General features: G+C 44.7%; 1 protein-coding gene across 1 annotated transcript in view; it reads left to right on the forward strand.

The window, feature by feature from the left end:
* LOC147688587 (elastase-1-like) overlaps window positions 1-16,184 on the forward strand; it is a 181,193-nt gene that overhangs the window by 151,816 nt on the left and 13,193 nt on the right. Inside the window, exons 5-6 of the mRNA XM_086941446.1 lie at window positions 571-707; window positions 1,815-1,960. Coding sequence (XP_086797572.1) covers window positions 571-707; window positions 1,815-1,960 — 283 coding nt within the window. The remainder of the gene's footprint in view (window positions 1-570; window positions 708-1,814; window positions 1,961-16,184) is intronic.

Genomic DNA, 16,184 nt, shown 5'->3' on the forward strand with positions numbered 1-16,184 from the left:
TCTTTCTTTCTTTCTTTCTTTCTTTCTTTCTTTCTTTCTTTCTTTTTTTTCTTTCTTCCCTGCTTTTTTTCTAGAGGCTTGCAGCCAATGCCAGGATGAGTAATTTTGTTTAGGTCTATATTAGCCAAGACCATTGAATTTTACTAAAATTATGTGTATAATGTAGTTACTTACGGGGTTTTCAGCCAGGTGTTTAGCATCACCCACTCCAGGATGCATTAAGGGGCAGTGTACCAGCCCACACATGCCATTGGCTGACTTCACGAGTCATGGCATGCTGCCATTTCACAAGGAACACATCCAAAAACAAAGTAGTTCCCATCAGTGAAAGGGAGTACTATGGCAATGAGTTGTTTTTTGAAACCAATAGAAGATTTCTATGACTTTTGCAAATGATTTTGTTTTAAATTGTCGACATACGCTAAAAAGATAAAGTTTTGCAAAAACCATGACAAAACAAGAATTGGCAGAATACCAGACCTACTGGCTTTGAGAATGTTTGTCTAGTTATGATGACAACCTGCCAACATTCCACAATGAATTTGTTGATTGCGCTGCTCTGTTTTTCAGGTATGACATTGCCTTGCTGCATATGAGCTCTCCTGCTTATGGTAACGGCTTTGTTGCCCTAGCTGCATTACCGGCTAAGAACAGCAAGTTATCCAATGGTTTCCCCTGCTATGTTAGTGGATGGGGAGCGACCAGTCGTAAGTGTTATTAGATATTTGCTCTTTGACAGAGTAGGTGAATATCTCAAAAAGAAACACTCTGCTGAGATATCATCAAATATGAAACTTTGGTAGATGAAGTGTTTGGTGCAAACATCAGAAAATGAAGGGATAAGTGGACAGTAAAATAATGCGAGACAATACACCTGTTTCATGGAAGTTCTTTGAGTGATCATACTGTATGTTGCCCATATTAAGTTGTCTTTCAACTATATTGGTTATAGGGATGCACTCAAGTAGGGGAATGTGTGTTTTTAAGGGAGATTTTAAAGGTGCTCACCTGGGAGGGATTTCAGTTCAAGAGGGAAAGAAGTCCAGTGGAAAGGAGCCAAGAGGAAAGTGATCTCAACTGTGGGTTGGCACATGAGGAGATGGAAATTGTGTGGCTCTGTTGAGTTTGGAGTAGAGGATGTTGGTAGGGATGTGGTTGTTTTTAATCTGGGCAAGACTGATAGATGGCACTGCTATTCAAGAATGTGAATGCTGTTAAAAGGAGCTTGCAGAAGGACCTTTTGTCCATTAAGGACTAGAGTGTCTGATGTTGGTAATTGTAAATAAAGATGACCCTGGGAAAGCTGAATATAGTGTTGATGGTGAAGATACACACTTCTTTGAAGGTTATCTCTAAATATGACAGTCAGACTTCCACAAGGGCAGCAGAGTAAATCCCTCCACTGACCTGTCCGACCAGCCACCAGACGCTAAGTAAATCCTTTAGTACTTGCTCCAAATATTGGAGAATTTCTGCTGCGACCCAGACTAGGAGTTTTCTCTTTTCTGCCAAACTATAAATACAGTTAATATTTTTGAAAACCACTGTCTAAATTAGAATTATAAAATATATATCTCTTTCATCGCAAATATTAACTAGACACAGGCTTCTGGTCCTGCTAAATTCTTTGAAACACTGCTCTTTCTAAATATTTCCTTTACAACATTTCCCTCTTACACATATTCGTGCTGGACATACAGAAGCTTTTATCTATGAACACAAAGTCAGACCTTTTACCTGTCACATCATTGAAGTTGCTTGTTATTTGTTTGGGCCAGAAGTGTCAAGCGCCACTGTTAATTTTTCTCTTTCAGCCTATGGCAACTATCCTGACAAGCTGCAAGAGGCTTTGCTTCCAGTGGTTGAACATTCCATTTGCTCTCAGCCCAACTGGTGGGGTCAGACTGTCCTGGATACCATGGTGTGTGCCGGCGGAGACGGGGTGAAGTCTGGATGCAGTGTAAGAGCTTCTGATGTTACAATTGGTGATAAAAACACAAGTTTGTCTATCACTAGCACTCTGGTTATGCTGAGCTTGCAGCTCCTGCGGGTAGGTTTGGCATGTGTGTCACTGCCACCCAGATGTCCAGAGGGAATGCTGTACAGGGAACTTTTATGACAGACCAAAGCCTCTGAACAGATGGTAGGGCTAGGGCAGAACCCATCTGATTGTCCCACACTCAGCCCTTTTGACCTTCAGTGGGTCTGGCCTATTGTGAAAGTTTTTCCAGAAGCGGACTGGCCTACAAGAAAATCAAGAAAATATCACCTAGGCCTGTTTATCTGATAGGACGATAAAGCTAGGAGTCAGTCACATGTCAGGAACAGGCCTGGGCGATGACCTCCAATCTGTTCTCAGACTTCACAGAGTTTTCCGCACTCCCAGGGCCGGACTGGGAACCAAAACGGGCACTGGCAAACTGCTCGCCTGGCCCCCGGGAGAAGAGGGGGAGTGTGGACGAGCTGTTTGCTACGGCTGGTTTCGGATCATTTTGTTACAGGGGGCCGAAATTGCCGGCCCCCGGCAACAAAAACAGCTCCGGGGGGCCAAAAACTGGCCCCCAACCTGGAAGCCCACCTGGAAAACTCCCAGCGCCCGATACGGCCAGTCTGATCCTAGGCACTCTGCGGAGCACGTGGCATTCCAAAAACTCTGTCTGAGTTTTTTTCTTGCTGGCCCACATTAAGTTGGTGAGCGTGAGCGAGGAAAATCCAACACTAGACCACTTCCCAGCGAGATTTCTCAACGCAGGAGGCCATGGATGGTCGCGACCGCTCTCGATGAGAAACCTTACATTCGTGTTGCGGAAGCTGCAGCCTCAAGTAGAACTTCTAATCAAGTGGCAGAAAGAAGCAGCACCTCTTGCGCTGTACTTGGTGCCATTTGGGACAAACACGGAGCGCTAAATATCAGCACAAACTGCCCAACATATCACACTCCGCTGCTTGTGGAACTCACCTTAGTGTGGTGGAGTTTTTTTGTCACTTTTTGGAGATCCACATACTTGCCACTAACCTTCAAGCCAATTAGAGGCACTGGCCTGGCAGGAAGTCCTGTCATATACTCCACCTGTCCACCTGAATGCTTTTAGGTATAGTGTTAGGTCACTCCTCTTAGGCCTGTGGTGGACTTGGCCCTTTTTGCAGGGTCATCCCTGAACTTTTTACCTTCCTCCTGTATTTTGTCTGACATGTTTTTGTTGGTTTTATGACTCTAGGGCACTTTACCACTGCTGATCAGTACTAAAGTGCATATGCTCTCCCTATTGTAAATTGATGTATGGATTAGTGATTCCATGATTGGCTGATTTGGTTTACTTGTTAGGCCCTAGTACAGTGCAGTGAGTGTGCCCAGGGCTTGTAATCCACATGTTGCTAGTAGGCTTGCAGCACTGGTTGTGCCACCCAGAGAGGCAGCCTGTAAAAGCGTGTCTCAGATCTGTCATTGCAGAGCCTATGTGCTGTCTGGTACTGCCATGTTGACTGGGCAAGTGCACCCACTTGCCAGTCCCTAAGCCTTCCCTTTTCTTCATATCAGACAGCCCTATGGTAGGCCCAAGGACAGGGTGCATTCTAAGTATAAGGTAGGACACGCCCTTATGTGTGTGACATGTCCTAATAGTGAACTACAGCCATTTTTGTTTTTCACTATTGCAAGGCTACTTATTCCCCATAGGCCAGAATAGGCAGTTTGATTATTCCATTTTATAATCCTAACTGTCTCAGGGAACTTGGTAGAAATTTGAGTTTGGTATGCCTGACCTCAGAATGATAAAATGCATCTTTTAGTAAAGTTGGTTTTAATATCCTGTGTTTGAAAATACCACTTTTAGAAAGTAGGTATTTTCTTGTCTAACTATACAGGCCTGCCTCTGCTAGGTTGTGTATTCATTGTCTGGAGTTTGAGTGACAGGGGCTGGGGGATTCCAGGAGACAGGGCGAGTCAGCCCAGTGGTGAATAGAGAGATCTGCATCTAGATGGGAGGGAGGAGTTGCACCTGGGACCTGAATAGGACTGTGCCTTCCCTCCACAATGCTGGCTCCACCTCCTGTGGTGTGTCTGATGTCTCTGCCCTGCACTGTGAAAGTAGAGAAGGAGACATGTCAACAAAGTGCTCCAGGACTGACCAGAACTGGTTTGGACTAGGCAAAGGCCCCTCTGCCCTCAGAGAAAAAATTATTTTGGGGTATAAGTATTCGGACCCTGATCCCAAGAAATTAGATCACTTTTGGACTACAAGAAGTAACCTTTGCTGAGGAGTGGAACCAGGGAGTCTGCGAAGAGACTATCCCTAAGTTGATGTGCTGCTTGGGGGTTTGGCCTGCAGTGGTTGCCTGACTGCCAAAGAAAGGAGAGAGGAACTTTGTGTACTTTCATCAACTTGTAAGGATCTCCAATGGCTTGAGAACAGAGCTTGCCTCCTGCCTCCTGATTTGGTTTACTTGTTAGGCCCTAGTACAGTGCAGTGAGTGTGCCCAGGGCTTGTAATCCACATGTTGCTAGTAGGCTTGCAGCACTGGTTGTGCCACCCAGAGAGGCAGCCTGTAAAAGCGTGTCTCAGATCTGTCATTGCAGAGCCTATGTGCTGTCTGGTACTGCCATGTTGACTGGGCAAGTGCACCCACTTGCCAGTCCCTAAGCCTTCCCTTTTCTTCATATCAGACAGCCCTATGGTAGGCCCAAGGACAGGGTGCATTCTAAGTATAAGGTAGGACACGCCCTTATGTGTGTGACATGTCCTAATAGTGAACTACAGCCATTTTTGTTTTTCACTATTGCAAGGCTACTTATTCCCCATAGGCCAGAATAGGCAGTTTGATTATTCCATTTTATAATCCTAACTGTCTCAGGGAACTTGGTAGAAATTTGAGTTTGGTATGCCTGACCTCAGAATGATAAAATGCATCTTTTAGTAAAGTTGGTTTTAATATCCTGTGTTTGAAAATACCACTTTTAGAAAGTAGGTATTTTCTTGTCTAACTATACAGGCCTGCCTCTGCTAGGTTGTGTATTCATTGTCTGGAGTTTGAGTGACAGGGGCTGGGGGATTCCAGGAGACAGGGCGAGTCAGCCCAGTGGTGAATAGAGAGATCTGCATCTAGATGGGAGGGAGGAGTTGCACCTGGGACCTGAATAGGACTGTGCCTTCCCTCCACAATGCTGGCTCCACCTCCTGTGGTGTGTCTGATGTCTCTGCCCTGCACTGTGAAAGTAGAGAAGGAGACATGTCAACAAAGTGCTCCAGGACTGACCAGAACTGGTTTGGACTAGGCAAAGGCCCCTCTGCCCTCAGAGAAAAAATTATTTTGGGGTATAAGTATTCGGACCCTGATCCCAAGAAATTAGATCACTTTTGGACTACAAGAAGTAACCTTTGCTGAGGAGTGGAACCAGGGAGTCTGCGAAGAGACTATCCCTAAGTTGATGTGCTGCTTGGGGGTTTGGCCTGCAGTGGTTGCCTGACTGCCAAAGAAAGGAGAGAGGAACTTTGTGTACTTTCATCAACTTGTAAGGATCTCCAATGGCTTGAGAACAGAGCTTGCCTCCTGCTGAAATCTCAGGGCCAACAGACTTCACCCACCAGCTCCCCAAGAGTTCTCTTGAAGTGCATGCCGTTGTGCTGGACTTTTTGAGGACTAGCGTGTCACGGGGAGCTGGAAGCGCGACTCAAGAACAGGAAGCTTGTCGCCGAACTGCCGCTGCCGCTTCACAACACGAAAACACACAAGATGATGGACGGAATGTTGCACAATGGCAAAACATTCACACCAGACACAGATCTGGGTTTAATCCATTGTTATTTTGCTCACCAAGCCACCCCAGTTCAGACATGGCCATATGCAAATCAGTCCTGACCCTGTGCCTCATGGGAACAGTCCAGACCGAACTGCCAATCCATGTTTTCCCTGGACCGGAATCAAGCATCCTAGGACCGGTTTCTGGCTATCAGCCGTCTTCAGCCAGGATAGCTTGACTCCAGTGGCTTAGTGAGCACGGGACCCACGTCTGGGCATACCCTTCCCACATAAGGTGAACAGCAAAACACACTAGATGATGGTTGGAATGTTGCACAATGGCAAAACATTTACCCCCGGTCACAGATCTAGGTTTAATCCATCGTTATTTTTCTCACCAAACCACCCCAGTTCAGACATGGCCATATGCAAATCAGTCTTGACCCTGTGCATCTGGGGAATAGTCCAGACTGAACTGCCAAGCCATGTCTTCCCTGGACCGGAATCAAGCATCCTAGGACCGGTTTCTGGCTATCAGCCGTCTTCAGCCAGGATAGCTTGACTCCAGTGGCTTAGTGAGCACGGGACCCATGTCTGGACATACCCTTCCACATATGGTGAACATCAAAACACACAAGATGATGGACGGAATGTTGCACAATGGCAAAACATTCATCCCCCAGTCACAGATCTGGGTTTAATCCATCATCATTTTGCTCACCAAGCCATCCTAGTTCAGACATGGCAATATGCAAATCAGTCTTGGCCCTGTGCCTCATGGGAACAGTCCAGACCGAACTGCCAAGGCATGTCTTCCCTGGACCAGAATCAAGCATCCTAGGACGGTTTCTGGCTATCAGCCGTCTTCAGCCAGGATAGCTTGACTCCAGTGGCTTAGTGAGCACGGGACCCACGTCTGGGCATACCCTTCCCACATAGGGTGAACAGCAAAACACACAAGATAATGGATGGAATGTTGCACAATGGCAAAACATTCACCCCCAGTCACAGATCTGGGTTTAATCCATCGTTATTTTGCTCACCAAGCTACCCCTGTTCAGACATGGCCATATGCAAATAAGACTTGACCTTGTGCCTCATGGGAACAGTCCAGACCGAACTGCCAATCCATGTCTTCCCTGGACCGGAATCAAGCATCCTGGGACTGGTTTCTGGCTATCAGCCGTCTTCAGACAGGATACCTTGACTCCAGTGGTTTAGTGAGCACGGGACCCACGTCTGGGCATACCCTTTCCACATAGGGTGAACAGCAAAACACACAAGATGATGGACGGAATGTTGCACAATGGCATTTTCAGATTTATTACAATGTCACAGTCGCAGTCTCAGGACCGACCGACCTCCTGTCAGCGGTCCCAAAACTGCAATTACAATGCAACTGCATACTCCCATTTCTCAATGTGAGCTTGTGCTACGGCTGTAAACTGGCCGTAACACAAGATCCCATAGAGAAATGGGAGATTGTGTTCATCCCTGCACCGCGTGGCAGGCACCTCAAGGGGCCTGCCACACGGTGCAGGGATTAATAGTGGGGCACTTTAGGTGCCCCCTCTGCCCCCACCCGGAGGCACAAGGCGAAGGGGGCCCTGCTAGGGGCCCCCAAACTCGCTTTTCATCAGATTTTCCATGCCGGTAAGTCCGGCATGGAAAGCCTCTGGTAAAACGAGCATCGTAATCCCAACAGCAGATAGGCCGTCCATTGGGTTTACAGGCTGGTCACAGACTGGCCGATGGGCTCCTTGAGCCCATCTGAATCCAGCTAGAATGACTGGCAGATTTCAATTCTGACTGCCTAGATTGTAATTAGGCGGTCGGAGGTGAAACCGACAATGAGTGTCCGAAAACCTCGGAACTCAGGTCGGAGGCTTTCTGACACTCATCGTTATCGGCCCAACTGTTTCAATGTACAGCAGTAGTGCTTCAGTTTCAAAAGCAATGTGAACACTGACAGTAACTGCTGCAATGTGTACATCCTCCGTCATTTCCCTTAGCCCCTCACCCACATTCCCTCTCATGAGTGTACTTGCAGAAGAATAAGAACACGTGCCCAAGTACAATGAAAAACATGAAGTGTCAGGTGTAGTGCAGAGCAGCAGAGAGAGTGACTAGCATAGGACTGCCAAGATATGGCTGTTTGGACAGCCACAAAGTAACAATAGTCTAGGGAAGTTGAGATACAGGGGCTTCTGTTAAGCAAGACGGTGTATCATCATTTAGGGTCTGCATGAGTACATCCTATTAATCAGCAATGGGGTATTTCTGTAGTCCTTGCACATTCTCCCTGCAGAGCCAGCAGCTTTCAGCCTCAGCCCAGTACTCCAAGTCTCTGTACCGTGTATTTTTCACAGCAGGCAAGAAAGCAGGGACTTCCATCTCATGGCATTCACCGTCTTAACAAGGACTAGCGTCAGGTCAGTGACTTTTTTAGTGACTTTGGCATTTTTCGGTCTACAGTGGATACCTAGCATAGTGGCTCAATATTATTGAGTCGCGGTCTAACGGTGACAGTGGCTATGCAGCCTGTGACCTCATATCAGAAACAGTTACATTTATAACAAGTCCATATCATGTGATGCAGGTCGGCTGGGTCCAATTGACATCAAGGTCAGGCTGCGGATGTTCCAAGAAGGAATATGTTGCATAAGGTAGGCTCTATGTAAAACCCTAAGAATTTCTGGACACGCCTTAGGGATATTTCAGGGCTCTCTGCCATTTGGCATCAGTATATACCCGCTGCAAGCATTCCTCCAATTGATCTCTAAGGGGTTCAAGTGACACTCCTGTGTGCTCAAGGATAGCTTTATAAAGTCACGTGATAAATCTGCGTCCATTCTCAATTGTATTTATTGTGAAGGACAGAGTGTGTACAGGGCTCTGTCCAATATGCATTCCACCCCCTGTATTGAGAGCATGTATAATTTTATTATATAGGAGTAATCAACCACCTCTCAGTCCCCTTTCATCAGACTAGATTTGGAATTCCGTGATGGCCCTGTCAACACGAGGGTTCTCCACGGTATATATTCCTGCTGTCTCCCAGTGAGTTAGCCCCTGGTCCTCAGCAGTCTAGTACTGGTAGGTAGGCCCCTTTGTGGGAGTGAAGGGGCATACAGGAACGTCAAATGTGTGTACTGCAGACAATGCTGCAATGTTAGAACTCCTTCCTGGACCAATCCTGGGAGCTCCTATGGGGGTTTGAGTCCAAGAAAAGAATGCCTTTGAGATTGCCATTGTGAATCTGCTCACCAGTCAACGCGGTCTCATTCAGGCAGTACCTCTCTATCCAGTAGGTCACCCACTAAAGTTGGTCTGCAAGAAATAGACATGGATGCCAGGGGCACCCAGGCCGCCTCTGTTTGGTGGTAATCTTAGTTTGGCTAGGGCAATGCTGTACCAACCACTACCCCAAACAAGGGAAACCATGATGGGGTCCATTTGGTTAAAATACAGCAATGGTATTAACAAAGTGTGGTTTGCGAAATAATACAATATACAAAGGAGGATCATCATTTTCGCAACTGTCACTCAGCCAGGTTCTGTGAGTGGCAGCGATGTCTAGAATGCGATCTGAGCTTTCAAGGACCTCAGTGCCCAGCCTTTGTTCCCATCCAGCAAGTCATCCTGAGAGTGGTAAATACCAATGACTAGGTAATGGAAGATATTGGGGGCTTAAGGTGGCAGATGCCCTTCCAGGACTATCTGTCATTCCAGACTCTTGGCATGAAGAGGAAAGACCTGTTACTTTGAGGGGTTATATTGCAGACCAGGGAGCCTATGAAACTGGGCTACAGTATCAGTTTTGGTGCTCAGGTCAGCAGCCATATCGCTGACATAAAGGAGCATGTCATCTGCATATAAAGATTTAGATTGAACTTCCACAGTCCCAGAATCCCCCAATTGGGTCCCTGTACTCTGAATCATATAGCCAGGGGCTTCGTGGCCAGGAGGAATAAAAGGCGGACAGCAAACACCCCTGCCTAGTGTCTTTGGTCATGATGTAGGTATCCTAGATGTATCTGTCAGTTTTAGCCCTGGCTACAGGTGCAGTGTAAAGAAGATCCAGTCAATCAAATAGTCAAGGTCACGTCTTTGATTTCGGAAGTGACTCCTGTTTTCAGTTGATTTTGGCCCACAGGGTCTTCATTTCATTTAACATCAGTGCAACTCGTTTCTCGTTTATCCTTTTAAACAAGCTTTGTTCCGGCACACTGTCAGTCTTCCCAGGCCGCCAGGGAGCTTAGCGGGCCAAAATCAACTGAACACAGGAATCACTTCTGAAATCAAAGACGTGACCTTGACCTTCCGGCCGTTGACATATAGCCAATTAAAACGAGTATACGAGTATTTGAGGTGTGAAAGCACAGCAGGGATCGGCTGATCCCGCAACTTAGAATAAGCTTTTGGGTCCTGAAGAGAACCCCGTATGTGGAGGGGTTTGAAACGCCTCAACCTTTTTGTATGGCCAATCAAGTATACAAATTAGTGTCAATTGTCCTCTGTTTGGCCACTTTGTATATTTTGTACATTTGATTGTTGCAGTTGTATATATATATGAAATATTGAAAGGATGTATGAGTATGGGTGTGCTGGTATGTGAGGGGAATGTAATGAATGCATGATTGAACAGACTGACCGAGAGGGGTGTACATAGGGCATGTAAAAGAGAAGTTTGTATGGGTGAAAGATTGCTATATCAAAAAGAGGTTATGGATAAAGGGCTTGGTGTTTTTTTATCTCTTAAATCGTTTGTAATGTTCTCTTGATTTATACATGTGAGCCTTCGAATACATTTTGATTTAATCAAACTGAAAAAGCAGTTGCTTGTGATGTTGTTTCGCTCAATGCACTGGGTGTAAGGTGATACATTGTGCATCAGCATTGGTGTTTTGTTGTTTCTTTCAAATCTTTGAGTGGCACTAATCCTCTTTGCATAAGCCTCCTCAAATCTGTATGTCCTGCACATTTTACTAATCCAGTGACCAATCGTTGGCTGTATATGTGTTCTCCAGGTCTTTAAAATAAGTGATCTTACCACTGTCATAAATATGAGTATAAAATACTATTGATATTTTCTTAGGCATTTCGACTCCCCAGAAGAACCAAATAAAACCAACATACAAGATGGAACAATTGTGATGGACATTCATCGAGTAATACTTATAAAAACGTCTTTCCAGAATTGCTGTAAATAACTACACTAAAAAATATATAAGTAGCCAGCCACCTGCATCCTAATATTTACATATAAAACATTGGTTACATATTGTTGGATACATCTTATGTAATCCCGATGGTGTATAATACACCAGCCATCTAGAAAAAAAATTCTCTTCAAATTGGTGCCCTGCAGCACTTTGTGAATCATCTCACTAAGCTGAGATCACTCTTTTATATTGAATTTACAGCCAGTCTCGGAATGAATTTTCTGAAGCCTGCCCATAATAAATGTTTCCCCTTTTGTGCTCAGGTGCAGCAGGTGGTATTATATTATGCCTACACCCACCACCTTAATCTGATGTGCGGATTCACTCAGGATACCATAATTATTTTTTACGAAATTTGCTACCTGGTTGAAATTTAAGCACGAAGCCATTCTTTGGTTACCAAATTGCATCTGTATTGTTTCCCATGTAATTCATCTAACCAGAGTATAAAAAGTCCCAAGTCGATCAAAACCCAATTCTTGCCAAAATTGTGAAAGCCCTTTACACAGCATCAAGACTCCTGCTGCACAGTCTTGAATAGGGGAATGGGCATGGTAAGCAGATTTTAAAAACAACTGTATTCTCCCTAATAAGGCCAATAAAACCTCATATCTGTTTTTCTTGGGGGGCTTTGCCACTTGTAAAATATTGTTAGTTTAATTGCACTCTCCTTTATAATATGATTCAAAAGAAAATTATCATAAACTGAATTTGGTTCACCTTGTGTTAACAAATTAACCAGGGAGGCCTGATAATATTTCACAAAATGTGGTAATACTAACCCCCCTTGAGCTATATCGAATTGCACTGTAGCTAATTTTATACTGGGTTGTTTATTATTCCAAACAAAATTCTGAATCATTTTATCCAGCTATTTAAAATAAGAGTTAGGAATTTTCAAGGGGGGATTATTAAAAAGAAATAAAAACAGTGGGAGTACTGACATTTTGACCGTGGAAAAACGTCCAATTAATGATAAATTGAATAGGGTCCATTTATTTAGTAGTCTTTTTACTTTCCCCAGCATAGTTCTATAGTTTAATAAGGACAGCTCTGCATAGTGCTTTGTTAGGAGAATACCAAGGTATCTAATTGGACCGGGTGATATCCGCTGTAAACATGTCGGGGTCTCTGAAATACTGAGATTAAATGAAAGAATTCTGTTTTGGCTTTGTTTATTCCTTATCCCCCAATTTCTGTAAATTTCGGAAGCTTTTTGTTTAGCAGCGGCCAGCAACTCCTCGACTATTTGCTTACCCTGTTTACTTATCCTTGCTCTGTAGGAAATAACTTGTCCCGTGAAGGCAGCTTTAAATAAAACCCAGACCATGAAGATTGAAGCAGTGTTTAAATGAAGTTGAAAAAATTCCTTAATAAAAAACGTTGATGTCCCTTAGCCAAGTGGCATCCTCCAATAACGATTTATCAAACTGCTATCTTCATTTGTTTTTGGAAGCAATCTCATGAAGTGATGTAAAAGAAACTACTGAATGATCTGAAAAAGAATTAGCCAATATATCTGTTTTACCATTAGCCAACAATGTACCAGAATAAAATCCAATCGTGATGCTGTTCTGTATCTAGAATAGCAAGTAAACTGAGAGAAGCCTCTCTGGTTATGCAAAATTTGTTTTTATAGCACTTATTAGCTTTGCCGATTTAGGTTTCAATTGAAGTTTTGTTTTGTCAGATTGTGAATGGAACTAACTTGTGCCTCTTGTACTGCACCATAACCGTCTGGCCAAAATCGCGCTGCCCGAAAACCTTGTCACAGCTTGGACCCACCCGCCAGTCTCCAGCAGCCGACCGCACGTGATTCCAACTACAGCGGGGCTGCCTGGAGGAGACCGGCGAGGGGCTGAAAACCACAATACCCAGCAGCCCTCACTGGGGTCCAGCGTCATCAGCGAGCGACAGGTGGCGCTTTAAATTTCCATCGAACCCGTCTCGCGGGACGCCGGGCGAAGCCCGGGCAAAGGGCGGGCCCTCTGTGGCCCTCAGGGGCCTGAAGTGGCCGGGACGGGCCACCCCCTTAATACTTCCTCATAAGACACCCTGCAATAAGGTAACCCGTTTACTAGATATACGGTACACAGTTAAAAGTCTACATCTATAGGATGACCAAAGCTAGGAAAACTCCGGTGGCAACGAGATCCACAACAAGATTAAAATCTGTGAGCACACCACTACCTACCATAACTGCCATAGACCTTATGTTACAAAAAACTATTAGCGTAGTGGCGGACGCCATCCAGGACACAGAGAGACGAATTTCCTTGACCCCAGACCTGTGTTTTCCAAACCTGTCTTTGCACACTACTGATAACATAAATATTTTGGATGCCACAATTAACTCTCAGGAATTATTATTAATGCAGTCGTTAACAGATTTGCCAGGGTCGCATATTAAGGACAATACCCCGAAACCCCTGTTTACATGCCCTGCAGGGAACACCATGGAGAGTAGTCCCCTGGTATCGACTAGCCATGGCAACAACATAAGCTGCCTGCATACATCGTCTCCAGACCTAGAGGTTCAACTAGTGGAGGGCCAAACACCTGCTACTCAACTTGCTCCCGCGATAACTCATGATCCAACAAGTATAACTCAGCATCATAAGAAAAAACGAAAGACAAAACACCTGTTGAGGAAAACCTACTGCCCAATAGTCAAACCGAAACACTCAATTAAAGACATGTGGCAAAAACTTAGACAGGCGAAATCTTCTGCACCAACCACAACTGGGACTCTTTTGATACCCACCCAAGACCTGGATACATTCCGAAATGAGAAGAATAATATTGAGAGTATTTCGGTTAAAGATCAGACAAGGCAAATAGATCAGATATCCACAATGAAAATATCCCTCCTGAGTGAAATAGAATCTATGGTTAAATCTCTCTTACAGCCCATCAGTAAACGAGTTATCAACATAGAGAAGGCTCTAGGAAAATTCGAGAGAGCACAAAATGAAGTATCCTCTAGCATTCTTAAAATGCTAAAAATACCTAATCCTACTTCCATCTTTGTTCCAGCAAGCAAAACCCTCAAAGCTAATAATACTAAAACCGCGAAAACCACTAGAGACACAACAAATAGTACTGTCGAACAGACATCACCTCAGCGACAGGGATCCCCAGCTACCTCCAACTTAGTAACAACCACACAAGTAGCTTCCAACCCACCGCAGGTAGTAGCCACGCCTGTGAATAACACACAAATTATTCAGGTACATGATGAAACTGATGATAGTGAATGGGCTGCTGAGGGTCACCCTCCAGAATCAGTTATAGCAAATGTGGAGTCATTGAGACACCCCACATTATTAACGCCGAATATTCCCATTAAGACAGTAGGGAAAAATCTGCCTAAACCGACGACAGTAAAAAGACCTTTCCATATAAACCTTCCACCTGAATCTAATGCATACACAATTGTCATGATTGGGGTCCCCAAGCTGGCTGATAACAGGGGGGAGACCTACGCGGAACTAAAAAATAAGGTCATGCAATGGTTAACCACACATAGGCCACTTCCCTCTCATATAAATGGGTACATTTCTCATGTGAAGAGAGTAGATTGGGTGGGCTCAAGATTTAAATCAACAGAGGGAGACTGCATTGTAGTTAATTTTAAAGACAGACGAGTGGCGAAATTCATCATTTACTGGAGGAGTCCCTCGACAAATAGCCTGATCCGCACAATGGGTTTAAGCTATTTTTACCCCTATAACACAAACGGCCAAAGTAAAAATCCTCAACCTTATCATGGCTACGAGGGGTCTTTGGAGCCCCAAGCCCATCTTCAATCATGGGCACCTCCTCTCGCCCCTAGTCAGGCGACGCTCTTAGACTTTGAACAACAAAGACATGCACAATCCTGGGAAGGTAGAACATATAACCATCCCCCTCCAACAACGTATGAGAGAATGGAACCCGCATCATATACATATACACGAGAACAGGCATATCCCTACCTGAATCACAATCAATTTGGGGTTCCGACATCAAACAGATATGATGCCCTGTATTCCCATGACTATTTGGATGAGGTGGATTGACTGACATCTGTCCTGCCCCCTAGTACTTTACCTGACCTCTCAAATTGTGCGGAACAAACTAATATAATAAGTACTGATAATCCAACAAGTACTTTAGCCCTCTTAAGAGTGGCACCAGTTATCAATACAATAGAGCCCTTAACACCTTTCCTTGAGAATCTTTCCCTACAAGTAGCACCTACTCTCTCCACTCTCGAATTAGGTAGCTTTTCTCCCACTATAGCCCATAACCTGCTACACAGCACTAGTAATCAACCAGCAGCCGTAACAAGCCGACTTAATCAAAACCCGTACCCGTTTACTAACACGACTCAAGAGCCATCGACTGATCATGATGTACTTAACACTAAAAAAATCTTGTCATGGAACATTGCAGGACTGGCCGCAAAAGTAAGGGACCAGACGTGGGTGAAATTTATAAGGAAATTTGCTATACTATGTTTTCAGGAAACATGGCTCATAGATAATAATGTCTTTATTGAGGGGTTTCAGAGTTTCTTTGTCCCAGCAATTCCATCGCCCAGTGGCAGATCAAAGGGGGGCTTGGCAACATTCCTCAGCCTCTCCCTCATCTCCCAGGTCAAAACCAAACAATTGGAAAACAGGAACATTCAGGTCATGGAGCTTAGGAAGGGTAGAAAAGCACTAACCTTGGTCAACTTTTATAATTCAGTAACATCATCAGGAGAGTGCAACATCATCAAGCTCCACAATTACTTGCGAGATGAACTGGTAAAATTGCCACGGAATAAAATAATCACCGGTGATTTCAACGCGCATATCTGTGGAAACCCGACCGAGACAACCTTGGACTCCTTGGGATGTGGGAACAAGTCAGGACTTCATTTTGCTCACTGCCCGCGAGGTACCAATGTGAATAATCTAATAGATGACCTGAACCTGAGTGTCGCTATGTCCCTGAAAGATGACTCCTTCATTTTTGAAGTACCAACTTATAAAGGCTCCGAGCACGGCTCGTTCATAGACCATATTCTTCTTTCTGTTGACCTGGCAAATTTAACCTTAAATTTCAAAATACATGAAAGCATCTTTAGTGACCACAACCCAATCTCAATTGAACTAGGAGAGGGTCTTTTTGAACTACGGAAAAACCATAAAGACACGGGTGCTTTAAAGTTGATCAACGGAAATCGTCGTTTGA

The sequence above is a fragment of the Lissotriton vulgaris genome, chromosome 10, assembly GCF_964263255.1.
Source record: "Lissotriton vulgaris chromosome 10, aLisVul1.2, whole genome shotgun sequence".
Taxonomy (NCBI): Eukaryota; Metazoa; Chordata; class Amphibia; order Caudata; family Salamandridae; genus Lissotriton; species Lissotriton vulgaris.